The following is a 23515-nucleotide window of genomic DNA, read 5'->3' on the forward strand; positions in this document are numbered from 1 at the left end:
ATATATATATATATATATATATATATATTGAAAATTCACAGGAATATACCATCAAAAATTCAATATTGTTCACATGTTGGTAATCTGTCAAACGACATTGAAATAATGATAACTTGGTGGTCATAGTGCTGAACTGTCAGTCAGTGGATCACAGGTTCAAATGATACTCTGTCAACTTTGATTAGGGCCGCTGAGTAGTCTTCATACAAACAATTTGGCTCAAAATTGAGCACATACACTTATATTTGGTGAATGAACTAAGTTGTATAACAAGTACTATTACTCATGTGCTTTCATAGATTACAATATACTAAAAGGTACATAATACACACAGATTGAATAAAAACTTACTACGTTGGTTATGATTATTATTCACAGGTGAAATTGACTTTGAATTTGTGCATATTATCAAATTGTCCACATCATCATTATCATCATCTAAACAGGCTGCAATATCCAAGCCAATCTCATCAACAGTTTGTCCAATATTTAGAGTAGTCTTAACATTACTATTAGGAGCTGTCATTTTTTCATCATTCAAAATATCTTCTGATATTAATCCAGTATGTTTATGAATTGGTTCTGATGATTTCATTAAACAATTACTGGTTGCTGTATCGATTGAATAAGAACATTTATTACTATTATTCATAGAAGAATTAGTAGTACAATTACGTAAATATAAATTAGATTCTTTAAATAATTTATGTACATTAAATTGATTTGGTGATAATGATGATGTTGACGATGATGATGATTTATCACGACGATGATATTGCATTACTTCATTCCAATTAAATAAATTAGCTAAATCACGAAGTTTTTTTTCACTTGCTATTAGATTGAATAAATTCAATTCTAATTCTTCTTCTAATTCATTTTCTTCATCAATGAATTGTTTATTTTTAATTTCTTCTATACTTTTATTAACAATATTATCAGATGTATTACCGGAAAGAATTGGATTGGCATTTTGCAAATTATTATTATTATTATTATTACTGTTGTTCATAGAAGAAGAGTCAAAAGATTCGACAATATCGATCTCATCATTAGTATCATGCATTTCAATTACTTTCTACAATCGAAGAGAGAATACAAGAAAGAGGAAAAATATATTCAATTAATAATATTTAAGTGTGAGAATGAGATGAATAAGAACATGCCTATCAAATCTAATCAATCAGTTGTAGAGTTTACTAATATAGAAGTTCGTTTTACATCAAATACAGAGTAATGAAATTCTTCTTGTTAACCAATAGATACAAATGACTACCGACCACGCGGCTCCTTCAATGGCTAATCAAAATATAAAGACAACAATTCTTAACCATGTATTTTTCTTACAGTTCAAACTTAAATGATTCTATACAACAATAATACGAACATAATACACTACAAAAAGAAATTACAACCTGTACATAACTAGGTTAAATAAGCCCCCAAATGCCCTGGTATGGCCGAGAGTGGGGAGAGTCCACTCTCCCTCTTGAAATACTCTCACATGGCCACGCGTAATATAGCCTCTGTCAGGGAAGTCCTACTCAATGCCTTCTCGCACCGTGGGTGTTGTTTATGAAATTGAGAGGACGAAAAGCGAATGTCTGGCGCTTTAACCGGGTCGGTGGACACGGAAAGTTCACCTAGGGGAGTTGGAAAACCCTGATTCCAAACCAATGGTGCACATGGACTCCAGTATCCTGAAGGAACAAATGGTGTATGAACCAATTGTTTGTCACCGGCTACCATGGGACTACATCTCCTCACGATGCTCCACTGTCTTGTGGATCAGATCTTTAGGTCAAAGGCTCGGGGTGTGGCTCCTTAAGAAAACCACCTGCTTCGGTTTGGGCACCTGGGCAGTATCACAGCCCTCACACAAATCAAATGAGATTTGTATGGCGCAAATGTATCTGGTGCTCCTTTGTACCAATATTTATGTGTTTAAATAAAATAAAATCATTGAGTCACAAGTGTTTTTGTAAGCATGGATTGATAGTAGTTTGTAATTTTAATGGTAGTATCGAGGTGTTTTGCTCAGGGTGTACATATACTAAAAGAAGTTTCATTTGCAGTACTTCATATTAGGAGCAGGAGGATTGAAATAATTAAAAATGAAATAAAGTTCATCCTCGTTACACAGGTCAATAGTCGTATGAACTCAGCAGTTAATTGGATAAAGTATTAAGTATTTGAAGCAAAAATCATTAGATTCGAGTTTCAGTTTAAACATCGAAACTGGAATGCAGGTACATACTGTTTATGAGTCCAAAATGGAACGTCTTGGAGTTCACTTTTATTCTCTATCAAACTGCTTAAAAATACTTCAGAATAAATAGATTAAACAGAATTTGTATGGTTGAAAGTGGATTGAATGAATAATAATAATAAATGATTGAACAGATTCACTGCAAATTAACTCAAATACCTTCATATTGAATATAATGTCAAAATTTCAGATCACTCACTCTTCTATATACACACGTTTTGACCATACACTAATAATCGATAATGGGTGAAATTCAGTAATACAGTTAGAAAAGTGTAAAATTATTTTTAAAGGAAAATTATGAAATAAAAATTTTAATGCTTCAAACGAGAAAGAAAAACAATTCTAGACCAGAGTTGAAGGCTAACTGCTTTAAGGAAATAAAGAACTTTAAGGATAACAAATCGGGTAAACAGCCACGAGAAAGTTTCTAAGAAATATATATATATATATATATATGAGCGTACCTGTAAAATAAACCGTAACTCTGTAGGATATTCTCTAGCAAATCGATCAGCCACAGACGAAATGGATTTATACAATCGATGTAAACCAGGAAGACAAGTTTTCCATATATGACTTTTCTGGTATGAAGTAATTAAATTATTAGGAACTGAACTAGGTGTTAGAAGAGATGACAAAGACATTCGAGATCCACGAGTAGTAGTAGTGATTGTTTTAATTTCATTAGGTACTTCCTGTAGAGAACAATTTGGATTTGTTTGTTGTTCAGAATCTGATAATCTGGATGATAATTTTTGATTGTAAATCAAATTCGGTAATCCGTTTGGTCCAAGCCATCGCGTTAATCGACATAATTGATCTGGTCGAAGAGCAAACAACTGTCTGCATAAATAGGCTAATTCAGAACGAGATGAACTAAACATGAATGGCAAACGATGACTGAAAAGTGTAAACAAAGACAAAACAAAAAACAAACGGGTTTTATAATCAAAAATTAACTTGAATGGGTAGGTTTAGTAAATGTTGGTTTAATTTGTAGGCTACATTCACCACAGGTTAAGCTCAGTTGGGGCACCACTGAAAAGCAAGAAGCGCTGGAAAACTGTGATGTTTCATGTTAATATGGGCACTTCAGTAGCCCACAGCCACAGTCCCACCAGGGATAGAGTCTAGGAACGTCAGGTCTCGCGGCGGACATTTAAGTATTAGGATCATAACAGCCACCTTACCAGTGACTTATTGAAGTTTGAATAAGAAATCATGATGGTTGGAGTTCAGACATGTCAGGAGTAAAACAGTTATCACTAATGGTGTTAGGTGACCGTCGTGCCATGTTGAAAATTAATCAATGTCGAAATCGTTTCACTTAACCCAGTGGTTCTCATGGTTAAGCGTTTATAGTGGGAGCACAATGTCCTGGATTTGATTTCTGGTGTCTGTGATGCTGAGCCTCACACTGTGACGAAACGTCTGTCTTAACAGTTACCCCTAGTTTTCAATGGTAAGTGAAACCAGTCTGTGACGAATACAATTTACAAAACAAAAATTGATCCTCACAAAGCAAGGTATATATCGCAAGAAAAACAAAAAGTATATTGTATTTGACAAATAACTGTGTTAAGGATACGGTAGGTTTAGGGCAAAATTGTTTTAAATATGAAGGCTACAAAATATTTTCCAGTAAGTTATAAACAGTACGGAGGTTGTAAGAAGCTTTGTTGAAATAAAACACTGATTGAGCATATGTGTCTATGTGATATAAGGTCTACGTTGTAAATGTACCTTTTAATGTTCACAAATTGCAGTTAATTAATTATGTACCCGTTGCGTATGACGACCAATGTGAATTAAGTTCGTAAACAACGACAGAGAAAAGTTATCGAGAGGACATTGTTATACACCCTCTTTATTAATACTTTATCATGACATACTATTACATTTTGGACAAATCAATGTGACTGAAAAGTTGATGTCGAAATAAACGTTTATCTACTTTTGAGAAGCCGCATACAACCTGTCACTTGAGAAGTTTTCAGTGTTTTTAATAGCAACAGAACTATTAAGACCATCGAACAATTTCATATTTTGTTGACAATATTGATTTCCATGGTTTGTACTTATAGCAATAAACAACTAGAAATTATTAGTATGTAGTTGTGGAGACTGGAATTTCATTGAAATCATGAACCGATCTAAGCCAAACCAGCATTGAAAAACTCGAAGTACTAGACGGCCGTTTAATCCTAGTATGCAACTACTCAGTAGTGCGTATTCACGGTCCGGCTAGCGGGAATCGAACCTAGGAGGATTGATTTCGCGCGCGAACGATTCACATCTAGACCACCAAACCGGTATCCAAGTGTTAGTGTTTAACTTCAATCAATTCACGATATTGCGCGACCATATTCTATTTGCTTCGGTGGATTATACATTAACACTGTTAGATGACAACTTAGTGGTCTAGAAGTAAAGTTTGCGGGCGAAACCAAAGGTCCTGAGTTCGATGCTAGCGAGCGGGACCGTGGATTATCACTGCTAAGGAGTTCTATACTGGGACTAAACGGTCGTCTAATGCTTCGAGTTTTTCAATGCTGGTTTGGTTTAGATCGTTTCATGGTTTCAATGGAATTAGAAATTAATATAACTAATCCAGATAAACAAAAACAACTAAATGGAATATAGGTCAATGGACTAAGTTGATAAAAATGTACACACCAAATGATCACGACTTATTAGAAAGAATGTACTAAAACTGTTCAGAAACCAAACACAGAAATAGACATCGAACAAAACCAAACGAGATAGTGAGGAATAAGAGGAAGAGTAGATAGAACTATAGCTATTGGATTCCTAAGAGCTGAGTGAACATTGTGTCGATTAAAATGAGTCTACTTTAATTAGTAAAATAAATGATGAAACATTGTACGGTGTACTATATATTCGGTGATTGAAGTCAGTAGGTTGAAAACATTAATCTATGTATTTTGAGAAATTTCCGGTTCGCCATAATTGAAGATATGCTTTAATGATGTGTATCCCACAAGGTATGAAACCTATAGTTCAGGACATCATACCGATGGGCTTCAAATATCCTTTAGATAAAAGGAAAGACCTATGTGGAGATAAATACAAAATATTTTTAAAAAAATTAAGGTACTGTTTGTTAATTCTTCCTTAGATGGAATACAAAATGGAGATAGATACTAGCGAAAACGCAACCGGACAACGCATAAAGTTGCTTCATCTTATCTTGTTTGTAGGATAAAGTATTGACTTTTGTATATTCTGATAAGGCTCAAAATTGAATAGGTTGATTAGTTTATTTCCAGCCATTTAATCAGGATGTTGGAAGATATTTATGTAAATTCTAATATAAACACTATTTTTATTACTGTGTCTTTGTTGTTCAAGTTATTAGAATATGGATTGTTCCCTATCAATTTTTGTTCTGATTTGGAAAGAATAAGGCGAAGTATCATGATCGGGGAGTGCTAGACGTTAGTCAAAGTATGGTGGAATATAGACCAAATACAGTACTATCTCTCATTTACACAGCACCACGTTAAAAGTGGCGATTTATTTTCTATTTTTTAATGGTCAGAACGTAGATTTAGAAAAGTAATCGACATTAGCGACACCGGGATGGCAAACACAAAATATTACATACTGTAACGTTTCGTACACAAAAGCTCTTAATGATAGGGAAAATATCGTAACAGTTTCGATCGGTATATTTATGTGCAATAAGGATTATTAAACAGTAATCGAATATAATTCATAAATTTAGAAGGTATTTAAACAAACTACATCGTAAAGCTTATTGTCCTGGATATATTTCAATTTCTGACTTCTCACACAAAGTATTCATCTTATGTCATGCTTCATGTTAGAAACGATGACTGAGTAACACAAACAACAAATATAAATTATGAATATCATTAAACAATAGAAAATCAGCTATGGGGATAAAATTTACCTACCCAACTGCTAGACGATTAGCACCAATAGGAGAATCGGGTAGTAGACGACAACCGACTAATATACTTAATCGAGGTAAAGCGAGTAAAACACATGGATCTCGATCAGTTAATTGTTGTATGGATAAAAGTTTAACAGTTAATCCCCACATTAAAGTTTCAGAGAATAATACAGTGACTAACTGGAAAAGAAAATAATAGTGATAGTAACAGAGGAATTCAAAATTGGATGAACATGATTTATAAAATATAATGGTAAAGTTGATAAGTATTAAGACAATTATGATTCTGATTTATTTGCAACGACTGTTCGAGTCTCTCCTGTTGTTGATGCTAAAGACTGAAATTGACTAGTTACGTTTTTGGTATATGTGCATCCTGAGGAGGTATGTCTTAATATTGCCATAAAATTACAAGCATTTTAACTATAGTCGGCAGAGAAAGGCAGTCTCATTTTATTCGGAAGTCATAGGTTAGATGTATCTTTTCCTCCGGTGTTGGTGTTTACACCGAGACTGGAACTCAGTGTTTATCGCTCCAAACGCCAAAACACTGAGCTACGGAGTTCAGATAATCAATATCCCGTCAAGAAGGTATAAAGATATTAACAAGGGTTGTTGACATCCAAAATTGTAAGTGTCCGGTTGTTGAGGATGTTTCACTTCCAAATACAACACTTAAGAATACATCAATTTTGTAACTCATATTGATTTAAAATGAATTTTATGTATTAACTATGAGTGAATTTTTATTTGTATTAATGTGTTCACAAATATTTTACATCAAGTAAATACACTGAATGAACTTGAATGTTAAGTAAATCTTTTTGTGGTCTCTATCAAGTACATCTTACTTATAAGCATTCTCTATTGTTTTTATTCAAGTATGAATTATTATTAATATTGAAGTGTTGTAATATAGTCAATTCAGTTGATCTAATTTATATAGATCCATTTCATAGGAGAAGAATCTCTTAATCATGCAGATAACTAGATCATATCATATAGCTGATCTCAAACTTTATTTTATTTTATTTATACACATAAATATTGGTACAAACAGGCACCAGATATATATGCGCCACACAAATCTCATTTGATTTTTGTGAGGGCTGTGATACTGCCCAGGTGCCCAAACCGAAGCAGGTGGTTTTCTTAGGAGGCCACATCCGGAGCCTTCGACCTAAAGGTCTGATCCACAAGACAGTGGAGCATCGTGAGAAGATGTAGTCCCATGGTAGCCGGTGACAAACAATTGGTTCATACACCATTTGTTCCTTCAGGATACTGGAGTCCATGTGCACCATTGGTTTGGAATCAGGGTTTTCCAACTCCCCTAGGTGAACTTTCCGTGTCCACCGACCCGGTTAAAGCGCCAGACATTCGCTTTTCGTCCTCTCAATTTCATAAACAACACCCACGGTGCGAGAAGGCATTGAGTAGGACTCCCCTGACAGAGGCTATATTACGCGTGGCCATGTGAGAGTATTTCAAGAGGGAGAGCGGACTCTCCCCACTCTTAGCCATACCAGGGCATTTGGGGGCCATCTCAAACTACAAAGTCAGTTCTTTTGAACTGACCATATTGATTCCCTGTTAATATTGAAATTTAAGTGCTTTATTGAATTGTTTCGTTATTCGTTTAGAATGTATGTTTTATAATGTAAACTAATCATTAATATAAGTATGGAATGATATATACATATTATGAGAAACTGAGACAATCTTTTGACATGAACTGACCTTGTATAAGAAATATATGTATATGATGGTTAATCAACTCTGTGGTACGAATGAATACGCTATAATGTGAATTATTAACGAAAACAATAAGATCCATGCTTACATAAGTTGAATATGCTAGTCATACACACACACACACACAAACATATATGGCACCCTAATGTTCATTAACATAAATGTAGTTATTGATTTCACGTAGTTACGATAGATTTATTCCATGTATAAAATAAACTCTGCAATATAGCATAACCGTTAAATATTTTTAGCATATCATCATCATATGATAAATATAAGATGATTAATCTCCTGGGGAATAAAAACTTACTGTATTATAAAAATAATTTAAAATGTCTAAAGAATATGTTGTGTTAGAGATTATTGAGTGTATAAGAATGGAAATTCTCTTCGACGATATGCACATATATATATTCCACAGTTGAAATCACGAGTCGATCTAAGCTAGACCATCAATGAAAATCTGGGAGCACTGGACGGATGTTTCGTCCTGGTGTGGGACTCCTCAGCAGTGTGCGTCCACGGTCCTGCATACGGAATTCGTACCCAGAACCTTTAGTCTTGCACATGAACACTTAAACTTTAGACCACTGAGCAGGCATCCAATGGTGTAGGAAGCCTGAGGAAACGCAGTGCTTATAAGCAGGACGTTACGCCAAGTCACCAGCGACTTTGCTCGCCATTTTTATGGCGTCATGCAATTGCAACCAATGTTCATCTATACTTTTTGGTGGGATGGTAGCTAGCCTTGAACCTAGTTCGCTTTGATATTTAGTTGCAACAGAAGCTGCAACCAATTTACTGAAATCGATCCATTTAGGACGATGAATTTGTTGGTCACTGAAACGTAAGGTAAGATTAGTGTAAACAAGGGTATGGTTAGATCCCAGATAGGTACTTCAAAAGGAGCGGAAGTCTTGTACACAACCATGCCAGCGGTATCTGATAGCAATATGATCAATCTGAGTCCAGGTTTGATTTACAGAGGGAGGACGGCAGGTAGCATATCGGCGATGATTGTCCCGGTAGTAATTGTTAGCCAGAAACAAGTTGTAGTCTGCGCACAGTTGTAGTGGACGGTCACCATTATCTGACCTGAGACCAACAAGTCCCCATAGGCCACTTAACGACTCTTTTCTGTGCTTAGACGCACAACCTGAGCATTGAAGTCTCCGGTTAGTACTGCAATGACCGTCAAACACACTTTCTGTAGATGAACACTCAAATGGTGGTAAAACTCATACTTGATCGCATACGGGCTGTAATCTGTTGGAGCGTAGGCGGAGAGGACGAAAAGATATCGTTTCTCACACCAATTTCCTCGCACTTTGATCGAGCTTTCTTTAGACATTAAGTGGCACAGAAATTATTGCTAAGATCCATGTATTGTGTTTGGATCACTACTTGGTGGAACAGATTATGGTAAATGAGTAACTTTCCTGATATCAGTCAAGATAACAATCAGATTCTTACATGTGACTGAATTTTATTAATAACGAATATTAGAAACATGATTATGTTTGATCGGATTCTGTTGGATGCATCAATTGTAATCAGCTAAATTTCAAAGGTACGTTCAGGAAGGTAATATTGAAACAAACTGTTTGTAGGAAAGGAATAAGCTAGAGGATTAAACATTTTAGTAGACGGTAAATTAGTTAGTCAAATATTATCTTAGTTTGTAAATATTAATTAGGAAATCGAATAATAATAAATTTAGCCATGAAGGTTTATACATAGTGTGCCACCGGCTACCATGGGACTGCATCTCCTAACGATGCTCCACTGCCTTGTGGATCAGACCTCTAGGTCAAAGGCTCGGGGTGTGGCCCCCTAAGAAAACCACCTGTTTCAGTCTAGGTACCTGGAAAATATTATAGCCCTCACACAAATCAAATGAGATTTGTGTGGCGCATATATATATCTGGTGCCCCCTTGTACCAATATTTATGTGTTTAAATAAATAACATAGTGTGTGGTAATGGTAACTACTAATCAAGCATGGTACATGAATGCATATACAGATAAAGGATCATAAACTAATAACAACAGTCTCAGAACATAAATCATTATAAGACGCTTTGTTATAAAACAGGGTCACGTTTTTAAATTGTCTTGTCCTACAGAATGGTTAGTAATATCAATAAACACAAATTGTTTATTCTTAAATAATACCATGTGACTTTGTAGTGTTATGTTCTACGCCACATTCATATATCCAGTTTATGTTTGAGATCTTCATATTGTAACACATGCACTGTGTTTTTTAAATTTATTAGAAATAACAACTGAACTTATAAACTTCGGTATCACATCACTAAGAGCTTAAGAAATGAACTAAAACAAAAGGGAGTGATTTTATATAGCAGTTTTCTTTTACCTACCTGAACATCATCAGCCTCTTGTAATGTTCTAATCCGACGTGAAACACATCGTACAAAATCAAATTCAAATCGTGCGGCACAACAGTCTAATTCTAGCAGAGTATGAAATAATTCTGGTGAAATTGTCAAAAATTTTGATGAAGGCAATTTTACTGGTGTTGTGTAAATAACTGAAGCTATGTTAACTTGTACGGGTACATTGATTATTTCAGAATTTTCATCATTTATTACGGCTGATTGTTGTTCCAAGGAATTCGAATGACTGGAATCGCTTGGGACAGGTAATGAACATAGGGGTGAATCTATTCTATGTGTGTTGGAAAATTCACTGGAATCCCTGTCAACTACATCTGGAAGGAGAAGAATAGGAATATGATTAGAATTTGTTTGAAATCACTATTAGATTGTGGTATTGCAGTGAACTGAACCAAAAGAACATAATTCATGCAAATTATCGGTTGATTGAACGTTTATGTTTTAATCAACGAAAATAAATGAAACTTACCAGACATATAGAGGTTTATGTACCATTATGTTTTGAGCCAATCTTATTATAAGAAACCCCCGAGATATGTCAATTTAATCGTGCTAACTCTAACTTCGTAGCGTAACTAATGATTGTATTTTTGTGATATCCCAATAAGTGGAAATTTGGATTTATGACTTACACTCAGTTACTTATTTATTTACTCTGACGAAGAGAGCCACGTTGAGTCAAGTGACGTCAGAAATTTAAATTTCTATTCATTGGAATATTACAAAAAAATAACTACTTCATTATCATTAATTTTCCACCCAATTCTCAGTTTAATTGAAACTATCGATTCCAGTCTTGGTATTGATACCTTGTAGAGTAACGTCCGAATGAATTATTATCAGCCTAAAATAGAGAGTACACTAAACAAAGAGTTTACGCCACAATTGACGTGAATAAAGTTAGTAGGAGTACTGCTACTAGAAAAATTAGATGATAATGCATCAAAGACAGTTGGGCTACACAACACCAAACTATATATTAATAAAGTGTAAACAGTATAAACAACATACCGAACCCCACTACTGAGTCAAAAGCGTTCTAAATATAATCAGATAAAAATTAGGAGTGAACATACTGAGGTTTTGAGGTGGGCACCAACACATTAGAGTAAATTTAAAGCTCTCATATGCAAAATAGAAGTATTTGCTAAACTCCTCAATGGTTCTATGTATCGTCGTTCAAAAACAATTAGTGGCTGAAAACTTATAACCTAGCATAAATGTATATTGACCTAAGTTAGTACTAATCAGAACAGTGGTATCATAGAAGTTATGACACGATACTATTAAGCTTTACCCATTTTGTTTGCTCATCTGTTAATCTATAGACATGAAAACAAATAAAAACAATTATTTCTCTCTAACTGATATTGGAACTAGTGAGAACAGATAATTGAAATTATATTATAGTAATGAATAGGAACAAAGATTATCTATAGAAAAGATCTGGACTACATATGTAACGCATAATGCCATAAAATTTTGAAGGATATCAAATTAGTCAGGACAATGACATGAACAAAAATCGGGTGGCTAGGGTACAAGAAAAGCATAAAAGAAATATCAGAATGAAAATAAACTGAGTCAGTAAACAATTACATGAAGAAATGCGGTTTATTTTAAACTGTTTAACACAGACTAGAATTATTGTAGAATCTAATGACAAACTGTAGTCACTTAAAGAATGGATACCGATTTTGTAGTAAAATTGTTTGCAGACTGCAAAAATGTGTTCTGTGTAAATGAAGCTATAGGACATAATGTTCTGGAAAATATATGAAAACTGGATAATTTTCAGGAAAAACTCAAAAAATTGATTACTTCTATTTCCCCGAATATTCTTCTTTTGACAATTTGGAGCATCTTTCGTTTCGTGCGGAATATTATAACTTGATTGAACATTGTCCTGTTCTGTTGAATTATTTGATGCTTGTTTGTTGAGTTTCAGTTTTCCATCTTCAGTGTGGTTTGAAGACAAGCTATCTAAACATGATTCTATAGTATGGGCAACAAGTGCCTGAACACGACCATGTGTATCTAAAAATTCTGAAGCGCTTGATTTAGCAGGTCCTAGATCACATTCGACATGGGACTGGCTGGCAAAGGTTACAAAATAATATTATTAACAGTTGATTGCTTTCAATAAAATCATAAACAAGTAGTATTACCCAGAGGTTAGCAAAAGAAATCAGGACGTAAGTTTTATTGTCATGAAACTTACCAGCTGAATAGATCTATATTCCGATAACCATTGGTTACTCTCACTGTAACGTAACTCGTTAATCAAGTCATCTTTTCTTTAAGTAGGATGGCTAGTACTACTAATAATTGGTTGGTAGAATAAGGTTAAAAATTGCGACTATCAGGTTGAAACCCCTTAGCCTTAACCACTAAGCTACCGCTTTGTCATAGAATATATTGGTAAAATCTAAAATAATGAATATAAACGAAATTCAAATGACTTAGGGAACTATAATATACTAGTTAAGGTACCCTGTCTTTTGAAACCCTTATTTTCTTAAAAATTAGTTTCTTTACAAAATAATTTAAAAGAATGATTAGTCCGTTATTTTTGACCCAAAAGCGAGCTAACAGCGTTTATGTATTTATTACTTAAAATTTCATCGCAATCTTAAAGTTTCTGGATCTAGAGTGAAGTTATAACAAAATGAATCTATTTTGTTTTGCGTAGATACTTGCATTAACTGTCTTCGACCTTATCAAACAGATCGAATGTATGCGCTGAAGTTAAATAATTGTGGCCAAGTTATACACAAATCAAATATCAATTATTGTTTCCAGAAGACGTTTGATTTGTTTTTCGAGAGTAAGCCATATGAGCTGTGATGATAGGGACAATGCTATTCATTTTGACACGGGTTCTCTAGAAAAACCTCAAGTTAAGGAAGCTGATAAGCCTTCTAATGAAGCGAAATACACCCAAGCCAATCATGAAAGTTGGAAAAAAAAGCTTACCTTGAATTAAAATTAATTACTTTGTTTGCAGCTGACACCAGACAGTTTTCAATATTTCGTAAGTCCACGTCTTCAATATACTTGGTTCGAAAAAGACGTTTGTGACGAGCGTTTGTAGGTAGAGCAGCATTAAGTAAACGAAATGTGATTGAGCCTACTTCACGTCTAACAAACTCAACAGCTCGCATTACAACCTGATCAACAACAAACATTACCATATGAACAAAATACCGAGATAGGTTTTATGTGATTGACACTTAATCATATCAACTCAGAATTGCGAAATATATATCACAGTACAAAAATGAAGAGGTGTATCACTAAGGATGGTAACTCGGTAAGCCTAATACATGATTCGAACAGCTTTACAAGATTGACCAAATTTCAATCCTCGCCTAAAACGTTGCACTATTCATTTGGTGGTTCTATTGCATACTAAGTAGACCCGGTCGGGTACCCGTAATTTACAAACAACTTAACAGTTATGTGTAGAATAACATGAAGCTGAGTATTGAGTAATACGATCGATTTTTGGTAGATAGTCGGGTATTTTTCCAGTAATGCAACAAGAAAAATGACAAAGCCTTTTTGTTCCTTATTTGTACCGATATTTCAGTGGTGTCTGATTTACCAAAATTGATACACCTATCAAAATACTTTACGTATTAATGGACTAGGCAGTACTGAAAGCGAGGCCGTGAACATTATTTGGAATAATCTCTGACAATGTTGAGTAGGTATGCAGGAAGTGAAAATCAATAATGGACTTCACACCCCACAACATCAGATGACAGTCTTCGTAATTCCTCTGGCGAATAGGTGAATTTTAGTAGTTTTACCAACATAATATGGATGTTCGACATTTTTTTTAGAAATTAAACATCGAAAAATTCCGAGTCAACAGAGTCTGATATCTCGAGTCTATAAAAAACTGTAGCTGCAAAGCGATAATAAGTATGTTTGTTTCAATGCTTCGGGAAAGGTAAACGTCTTATCAATGCACTTGTGGTTAGCAGGTCCTAATAAAGACGATCTCTAGTATGTTACAGGCATCTGTATTTTAGTGCTTTACCGCGTTTTGGGCTTTCTATAATCTTTTCAAATTCCGTAAGAGAAATCTCCTGAAGGTTGCAAATCGGATAATATCTAAGGTTTGAACATGTTTTTTCAGTGTGGTACTTATCCTGCGCCAGGAAAGAGATATTTCAGAATAAAGTATGTACACATTACAGTCTGACTAGAGATTTTTTGAAGCAATGAATGCATACAATGGGGCTGAGGACTAAGAAATATTGATATTCCATGTTTCCTTACTGCTTATGGTAGTCGTATTGTTTTTTCCCGTCTTACTTCTGCTCATACTTCCTAGACCTACTGAAATGAAGTATGATAACTTGACAAAACACATAAATGTATAAGGTCATACTATTTTAGTATAGCTCCAAATATACTGCTTGAGGTGGAGAAAAAACTACAAGAAAAGTAGTAATAAGCTGCTATGATTCTACTTTTCACGGCTATTTTTAAAAAGCGACTTCTCTTAATTGCTATAATATGAAGAGAACAAAATCGGTACAGATAAGCAAACAACTTTAGATGTCGTTAGACATGTAAGTTAATGAACTTCCACCATTTAACAACACAGTGAGACGAAATAGAACACCAGGCGAATTCGCCTGGATTTACGTGGTTTAACCGCATTGCATTTACACACGTTGGTCCAAAAACATTTTATAAATTTACAAGGTTGACGTACTCCATAATGAGCATCATCTTCGTTAAGTCCTACCAACTGCAGTTCACACATTTGTGCTCTAACAGTAGCCAAGTAGAAATCAATGAGAACATCATATTTCATTGCTGAAGTAACGCAACGGTTGAAAATCGAGCCCAATATCCAATATACTCGTCACAGGGGTTCAAACGGTTCAAATGGTTGTGGACGGAATAGAAGAAGCTTTCGCTTAACGGGCTTCCGTGTCTAGTAGCAGTGGATCACCAATATCCGTAATAGGAAAAAGTGAGATCGTGCCTGGGTGTTCGTCCTTTGATGTGAAATCCTTCAAGGTGGTGATGTTCTGGTAAGAATTTCTTGTTGAGATGATTTGGCGAACTTAATATACACTATGACGTTATCAAATCACCTCTTGTTCTCCCATCGATCAATGATAATGATCCCAGGTGTTGGATTCTGTATTCGCAAAATTTGGGTTTGAGACCTATCACCCACTTGATTGCTAGACTCTGCAGTTGATCTGAAAAGTTTGTACCTCTTTTGAGGAGATTGAGTGCAACAGCATTGTGCGCTTCAAAATAGGACCATGCATACGTTTTGAAGAGAGTTCAGAACAACTCTGTTGTGATTTCACTAAGTTGTCCACGCATGAAGTAGAAAGTTGCGTTTATCTTGGATGCATCCTTCATGTAGCTTGAGTTGTTTTCTAGGTTTTATGAGATTACTAGCTTGAGATCACGCACTAAGGAGACATATAGGGAGTGGATTTCTAGGGTTATGTAATTGCTCTGTGTCTAATGAGACGAAATGTTCGTGACAGGAAATCTCGACAGAATAATTATAAATCCATTGTCTTCTATCTACTCCTCTGTTGTCGTGAGGTCTTCTTTGATGCTCAAGTGAACTGTTTTGGCCTTTTGTGGGCCCTCAGATCCTTTCACTTTCTATTTCCTTATGCCTTACGAATATGTGACGTGACTAGGTAGCCAATTCGGGATATCGGCCTTTGAGACCAAACCAATGACGTATAAACCAGTACGAGCAGCTTGTAGTTAACCCTGAGTTTAAATTGGTCCTCTGAGATAGTAGTGTGATGTGGGCTACTTATATCGACATAAGTAGTATATATCGTGAGTCAGGAGTAGAATATCTGGCGGCAGAAGATTGATAAGATCGGTAAGGGAAGAACAGTGAAGATACCACGGGTATTGTAGTTTGACAACACCTTATCAGTAACACCTTCTGTAATGGAATCGCGCCCACCCAGTGAAATTAAAAGTCAGAAGCGAGGAGTTTGGAAGATATATTTGATAGATTATCAATATATCGAGAAGTGACTGATGTAAACTGGCTAGTGATCGCAGGAGATGTTGCGCACGCCGTTCCAAATCGTGATCTGATATGGATCCATGACCGAGCGCCTTCAGCTAAATGAGTTCACCAAAACTAATGTGGTCAGCATCCAATGTCGAACACTTACATAGCTATTGATTTTGGGGATTTATTTACAGCTACAGATTACTCCTTCTCTAGTGTGATAGTGATGACCCTACGACGTGGCCAGCCAGAAGTTTAAACTCAAGGAGTCTGTCGTTGGTAAACACTCTTCTGATAGCTTGCTATGTTTAGCAGCGTCTGGTCGTCTTTCCTTACTATAACAGGCCATGAAATACAGTATAGTAATCGTAAAACAATGTACAATTGAAATCTCAGTTCTCCATGAACTTCGTCGTTCTTTTCCGGCCGTCCTGGAAAAGAAAAAATAGAGTGTGTAAGTGCATGTCGAACTACACTAGTACTTGCTTAAAGACACAAAGCGGGTGAGAAAAAGTGAATAATTTAATACACCTGTGACAACGTAAAAGTGATTTTTAAAAATTCTTTTTCCGTTTTTCGTTGTGTCTAATCACCTTAGATTTCTGGCAGCTTACACGGGAGCGTGCCCACTCCCTCACATCTTTATTAATAACAGGCCAGCAAAACCGTTCTGCTGTAAGCTTGATGGATGCATGAACAGCTGGATAAAAACGTTTGTGCAACATATTGAAGACGCTGCGCCGATAATGTTTCGGCACGATTGGGCGATTCCTACCTGTAAATATGTCACATAGTAAGGTTTCCTTACCTGTCCCCATCTGTTCAATGAACAGTTTTAGTGTTGTTGAGGATAACTCGTGCTGAAAATCGGCGTCTCGTTTTTGAAGCTGAGCGAGTTTCAGAAGGTCGATTCCTTGGAAACTGTTCAAGGAAGTTATTCGAGACAAGGCGTCTGCAACTACATTGTTTGTCCCAGAAATGTGTAGTATATCTGAGGTAAACTGCGAAGTGTAGTCGAGTTGTCGGGACTCTCGAGGTGAGTACTTGTCTGAGGATGAACTTAAAGAGAAGGTAAGAGGTTTGTGATCAGTAAACAGGATGAATTCTCTGCCTTCGATAGTGTTGAAAATGTTGTACAGCACAATACATAGCTAGTAGTTCCCTACCGAAAGTGCTGTACCTCGATTCACTGTCTAGCAACCGTCTCGAGAACAATGCCAAAGGTTGCCAGGAGTGGTTAACCCATTGTTGTAAGACTCCTACGATTGCTGAGTCACATGCGTCTACGGCGATACTAATGGTAGCTTGGGTGTCCTGATGTCCCAGCATTATTGCTTTTGCGATAAGTTCCTTAACTATGGAGAATGCTTCTCGCGAAGTGTCGTTCAGGTTAATGGATTTCGCATTTCCACGGAGTTCGTCGGTTAGCGGTTTCATAAGGGACGCACAGTTTGGTATGAACCGTCTATAGAAACTTACAAGACCGTTAAATGTGCGCAATTGCTAAATTATGGTTGGTTCTCGGTAATCCAGAATGGCCGCCACTTTGCTTCACAGAGGTCGGATGTCTTGCGCAACGACAGTGTGTCCTAGGAAATCTAATGAGTCAGTTACAAGTTGGCATTTCTGAATATTTACAGTAATGCCATGCTTTTGAAGTCGTTCGAAAACAATGTCCAGATGCTGGAGATAGGATTTTATGTCCGGACCTGCTATGAGGCAGTCATCAACATACGCATGTACGAAGTTGAGACCTCGGAAAACGTCATCGATGTGCCTTAGGAAGGTTTGAGCAGCATTTCTTGGGCCGAAAGGCATTCGGGAAAATTCATAGAGTGCGAAGGGAGTGATGATAGCGGTTTTTGGAATATCGTCAGTAGCCATATGGATTTGGCTACAGACTTTAATCAAGTCGTTTTCCGAAAAGACAGTTGTACCTTTCAAGGCAGCTGTCAAACTGTGAATGTGAGGCGACGGGTAACGATCGGGAATGGTTTTTGTATTCAAACGCCGATAGTCACCAGTTGGACACCAATCGTTGCTGTCCTTTTTAGGGACCATGTGCAAGGGAGATGACCATGGGCTGTTTGACGATCGAATGATTCCTAATTATATCATGTGGTCAAATTCGTTTTTAGCCAACCCCAGCTTTTCGGGAGCCAGTGGGCGTGCTTTCAAGAATGCAGGTGGTCCTGTAGTCGAGATGTGATGTGTAACATTGCTGGTTACACGCGGCCATTTCGGTTGCGGTTGGTATATCTCAGAGTACTTATCGAGTAATGGCTAATGGAATGGGTCTATTTTGTGCCTAACTGTGACTGGGGATAATTTGCAACCAGAAAAAGAAGTTACGCATACAGATAACCTAGTGTTTCCGTATACTAGCCTCTGTTTGCACGTATCGATGAGTAGGTTGTGATATTGTAGGAGGTCTATAGCAATGATGGGCATAGAAACATCTGCAACAAGGAAGATCTAGTGAATGGGTTTGCGTAAACCCACGTTCAGGTAAACATACCTTTAACCATATGTTGCGATTGACTTGCCGTTTGCCGCCTGTAAGTTTAAAATAGATTAATGAAGCCGGTTGTTAGATTTTGCAGAAAGAATGCTAGCTTCTGCACCAGTGTCGACGAGGTAGGGAACTTTGGTGATCACATCTGTGACGTATAACAGACGGCTATGTTCGCCGGCTACGGTTGCCGTTGACGTGTGCCGACTGGGAAGTTTCCGCATTGCTTTTCGTGTCAGCCGACTTGGAGTTCGGATAATTGAAGGGTTTTCTGCAGTTCCTGGAAGACTTCCCATACTGGTTATGATACCAACACTAGTCAGGGTTGTCCGTCTCTTGTCGTCTGGAGACATATCGCCTACGTGAAACGCTTCTTAGCGAGCTTCGTGACCGTTTACAGTCATTACAAAATCGAAGGAAACGTGTCACTGTATGATGCAGATCCGAAATGTCATTCTGTCTCTCTTGAGGTTTTTCTCTGACTGAAGAGATCACGACATTAGAAGACTTCGTGATTTCTAGGATGCGGTCAGCAGATGCAGCCAGCTCGTCTACGGCATTGTTTTGAAACAAGCCGAGAACTCACTGAAGACAATGGTGGATGTGTCGCTCAATTTCGTGGATTCATTGAAGTTAGACATTAACACCATTGGATGCCGCCTCAGTGGTCTAGATGTTGAGCGCTTGCGCACGAGACTGACAAGTTCCGGGTTTGAATCTCGCGAGGCGAGATCGTGGATGCGCACTGTTGAGGAGTCCCACAATAGGACGAAATGGCCGTCCAGTTCTTCCTTGTTTTCCATGGTGGTGTAGCTTCAGTTGACTCATGATCTCAACTATTGAAATTACAAATTGTTATATAAACTACTGTTTTTAAACTCAGTAATTTCTACAGTATATTATTAAAAGAACAAACAAATTTGAATCGTATTTAAGTTACAGTATACTCTTTGAATTGATGATATTAATACATACATAAATATGATCTACATCATCCAAAGTTAGAAACTGAAATGTATTATATTAATCGTTATGTAAACTATTTACTACTTGAACATAGATTGGCCTATGAAATTCAACAGTACATTCATTTATTATTTTAGTTATAGTGGATTGATTTGAATGCTCATTGTTTACTAATATTGATTTTTTATAATTGTCCAAAACATTATTGTCTTCATTCATTTCAATTTCATCAGTATCTTTTCTCATTAAAACTTGTTCAGTTAAATAGGATTCAGTTGTTTTTATACATTTTTTCACAGTTTGAACTGAATGAATTGTCTCAATTGTATTCATTGTAGAACTATCAATCTTTTCTATTACAATAGGTGTATAAATATAACCTTCTTTACGAATATCAATACTAATTGGTTCTTCTGATTGACTATTCAATTCATGAGTAACAGATTGAATTTCATATTCATTATTATTTGGTAAAGATATATCCATTAAGTTTCTATGACTAATTGAATCAGGTTTATTATATTCCTCATCTAAATCAAATGGATCATAATTTGATTTTAATTGAAACCTTTCATGATATATTTGATCAAATTGATAATCATTTAATGATAAATATTCTTCATTATCATGATCGATTTCTGAACAACTAGTTGTATTAGGCTTTGTACAATCCATCATTTGACAACTATTCATAGAGACGATAGGAATTTGTTTTGATAATATCATTACGTCATCATGTTGATTTTTATTTTTTATAGTTTCCCATTTTGATCCGTCGAGTCTTGTATTGAAACTTTTATCTAAATCATCAACTACATTCACTTGGTAACGAAGTTCGTCTAAATGTTCACCATTCATATTACATTGTACATGCATATTATGTTTTAATGGATTTATATAACTTTGTACATTATCTATTAATGGTGTAAAGTTTGATTGTAATTGTTTATTATTTATATTAGATGATTGAATAACTAGAATAGAATCTATTTCAGATTTATCCATTGAAGATGTTAAACAATCTACTGAATTACCAATATAAGTAGTATTAGGTTGTGTTTGAAATTTCTGTTTATCATTTCTTTGTTCATTATTATTTGAAATAGATTGAGTACACAATGAATTCATTGATGTTATAGATAGTGATAGATCATTTTGTAGTAACTTTGGATATTCTAATGATTTTAAATATTCTATTGTACAGCTAGTATTCAAGTCATTAAGTATTGTCCTAATTGAGTTTTCACTTATGTTATCTTTCAGGCTTTCATAACATTGTTTGTCAGGTTGAAGAAAGGGGTTATGATCAGTTTCTTCTTTGTGCTCATATAAATTATCATTGTTATTTAGAGTATTATAAGGTTCCTCTCCTTCAACGGTATTATCTACTTTAAGTTTATTTTGTTCTAATTTGAAACTTTGTGTTTTATTATTTATTATATCTGTAATAATAAAAACAAAAGAAATAGTTTTGAAACATTTGTGGACAATATTAATGTTATATCTAGAGCTTTAGATTCCTGCTATGCTGCGTACTACTTGAACGGTTGAACCTGCAACGTCGCAAGAGAGAAGATAGGAGACTAGTAAGTAAGAATGTTATTGCCAACACAGTGTCAATTATCATGCAAAACTGTCAGGTATTTATAGTCTTTTGGTAAAAACGAACTCATCATTTTAGTTATCCAATCCACATACATGGGGTTATTAGCACTGTCCAATAGGAAAGCTACACGTAGTGATTCTGGAATACTCTTTCAAAAGCTGATTGGACGGAATATGTTCGGCTCCTTCTGAGCTTCTTAGAGCTTCCTCAAGTTCACTTGTGGACCGTCCTCACAATTAGTTAATTTAAGCAAAGTTGAACCATGGCTAGTAGTGAAATCCAGGACTCACGTTTCGTTCTACTTAAGGATTTACCAGTTGGATGTGCCTGAGTCCGAGTGTTACTGTTCTGGTTGGTTTTACTAACAAAATAGGCGATTCAGTCAATAAATTTCAACCGTTAATTATGTAAAAGAACATTTTTTTCTAACAATCTGAATTCATAAATAGTTTCTGTATTTCGTCTTAAATCAACTAGTAACCAATAATTCGACCACCTCTCATGATAATCGCTTACATTGTATAACATACACTCTTCATCTAACAAGTGATAGGTATGTTAATTTTATGTTGTATGGTCTAAAAAGTTCTAAAGGAGGGTTACCTCTTATACTTAGTGCAAAAAACGAGGCGAGATCATGGATGCGTACTTCTGAGGAGTCCCACAATAGGACGAAATGGCCATCCAGTGCTTTCAGGTTTTCCATGGTGGTCTAGCTTCAATTGACTCATGATTTCAGTTTTGAACGTAATTTATCAGTTTGAGATTTTATTCATACATGACAATGATTATGTAAAACACTCTTAGTTTTACATTTATTGAGATGATGACATCAATTTGTGCACTTTTCAAATGTATTTGGAAGAATTAATCAATTTATAAAGTAAATCTATGTAGACTTACCTTCTTCATTATCATCGTCTTCAATTTTATCTAGATAATCTTCATCATAATAGAAACTTTCGACTTTATAATTTGTTATGGTTTGATCAATTGAATGAACCGATTTTCCATCGTTAATATCATTAATATTGTCCTCTGGATTACATGTGAACTGTTTAGAGGATTTGTATGATTGATGTGGTTTCGATTTGCTATTTTCAAAAAGTCTCTTTGTAATTTTACCATGGATATTAATTCCTGGAGAAAGGATACTAGATCCACTTCCCATTTTCTTATTATTTACAAATACGTATTATTAAACAGCTTCACACATAAAATTCATTGACTAAATAAGTGTATGTGTACTACAATCGTTGACAATGTAAACTGGACCACTATTTGTCAAACAATTTATTGGATTGACCAATCGTCTGAATGTGTTTGTTAAGCTACATGAACTAGTTCAAGAATGCAGGGATATATATATATGTATATATATATATATAATAGGCGGCTTATTATTATTACTACATATATTATGCAAATTTATTCATATTATAACTGGCTTATTGCATTGAATTGAAGCATCCTAAGGTTGATGGATAACAAGTAAATAAAACGTATCTCAGCATTGTCCTATAATGAACAAGGGATAATAAGACATTAAATAGGAATAATATATTTGTAAAATCTCAGCGAATGAATTCGCTGGCTAAGTAAATCCAACGTCTTGCCTAGCAATCTGGTCCAAAGAAATATATTATTCCTATTTAATGTCTTACATCAACTCGGCGCCCAAATACTGTGAAACTATTCGCTCTAATTTAGACGAAAGTTCTTATATAAGGGATAATAAGTATGGAAAATAATAAATATTAGAAGGTTGACCTAACACATCATCTTATAAGAACCCTAGTAAGAAATGTTTATTTAAAAATACCAATAATTGTGGTCAATGCTTACTTTTGTCATGATAATGTAACTACTTCATCATCATCACTTAGAGATTTATGTATTAAAATCATTACTTTTTAATCAATTAACTTTCGAACGTCTGAACACATTCAGAATTAGAGTATAAGAATTATAAATAAGATGTTCACCATATCTTTGTTTACCTAACGTACACAATAA

General features: G+C 35.4%; 3 protein-coding genes across 3 annotated transcripts; all 3 read right to left on the minus strand.

Annotated features, from left to right (window-relative positions):
- Nucleotides 1–310: 310 nt before the first annotated feature.
- Nucleotides 311–595, minus strand: Smp_189990 (hypothetical protein; the record flags this gene model as incomplete). The annotated part of the gene is made up of 1 exon (XM_018798263.1): nt 311–595. The coding sequence occupies one exon, from the start codon at nt 593–595 to the stop codon at nt 311–313; it is 285 nt and encodes a 94-aa protein (XP_018653223.1).
- Nucleotides 596–2583: 1988 nt separating this feature from the next.
- Smp_169850 (hypothetical protein) lies at nt 2584–15264 on the minus strand (the record flags this gene model as incomplete). The annotated part of the gene is made up of 6 exons (XM_018798266.1): nt 15120–15264; nt 13364–13557; nt 12209–12483; nt 10352–10701; nt 6214–6392; nt 2584–3172 (listed from the first exon to the last, which is right to left on the minus strand). Exons 1-6 carry the CDS (start codon nt 15219–15221, stop codon nt 2584–2586), a joined length of 1689 nt encoding a protein of 562 aa, XP_018653224.1. The 5' UTR covers nt 15222–15264.
- A 4686-nt stretch (nt 15265–19950) lies between these two features.
- On the minus strand, nt 19951–22670 carry Smp_169860 (putative normocyte-binding protein 1; the record flags this gene model as incomplete). Its single annotated transcript, XM_018798267.1, has 2 exons — nt 19951–21335; nt 22403–22670. The coding sequence occupies 2 exons, from the start codon at nt 22668–22670 to the stop codon at nt 19951–19953; spliced, it is 1653 nt and encodes a 550-aa protein (XP_018653225.1).
- Nucleotides 22671–23515: the final 845 nt, after the last annotated feature.

Source organism: Schistosoma mansoni, chromosome 6, assembly GCF_000237925.1.
Source record: "Schistosoma mansoni strain Puerto Rico chromosome 6, complete genome".
In the NCBI taxonomy this organism is placed as follows: Eukaryota; Metazoa; Platyhelminthes; class Trematoda; order Strigeidida; family Schistosomatidae; genus Schistosoma; species Schistosoma mansoni.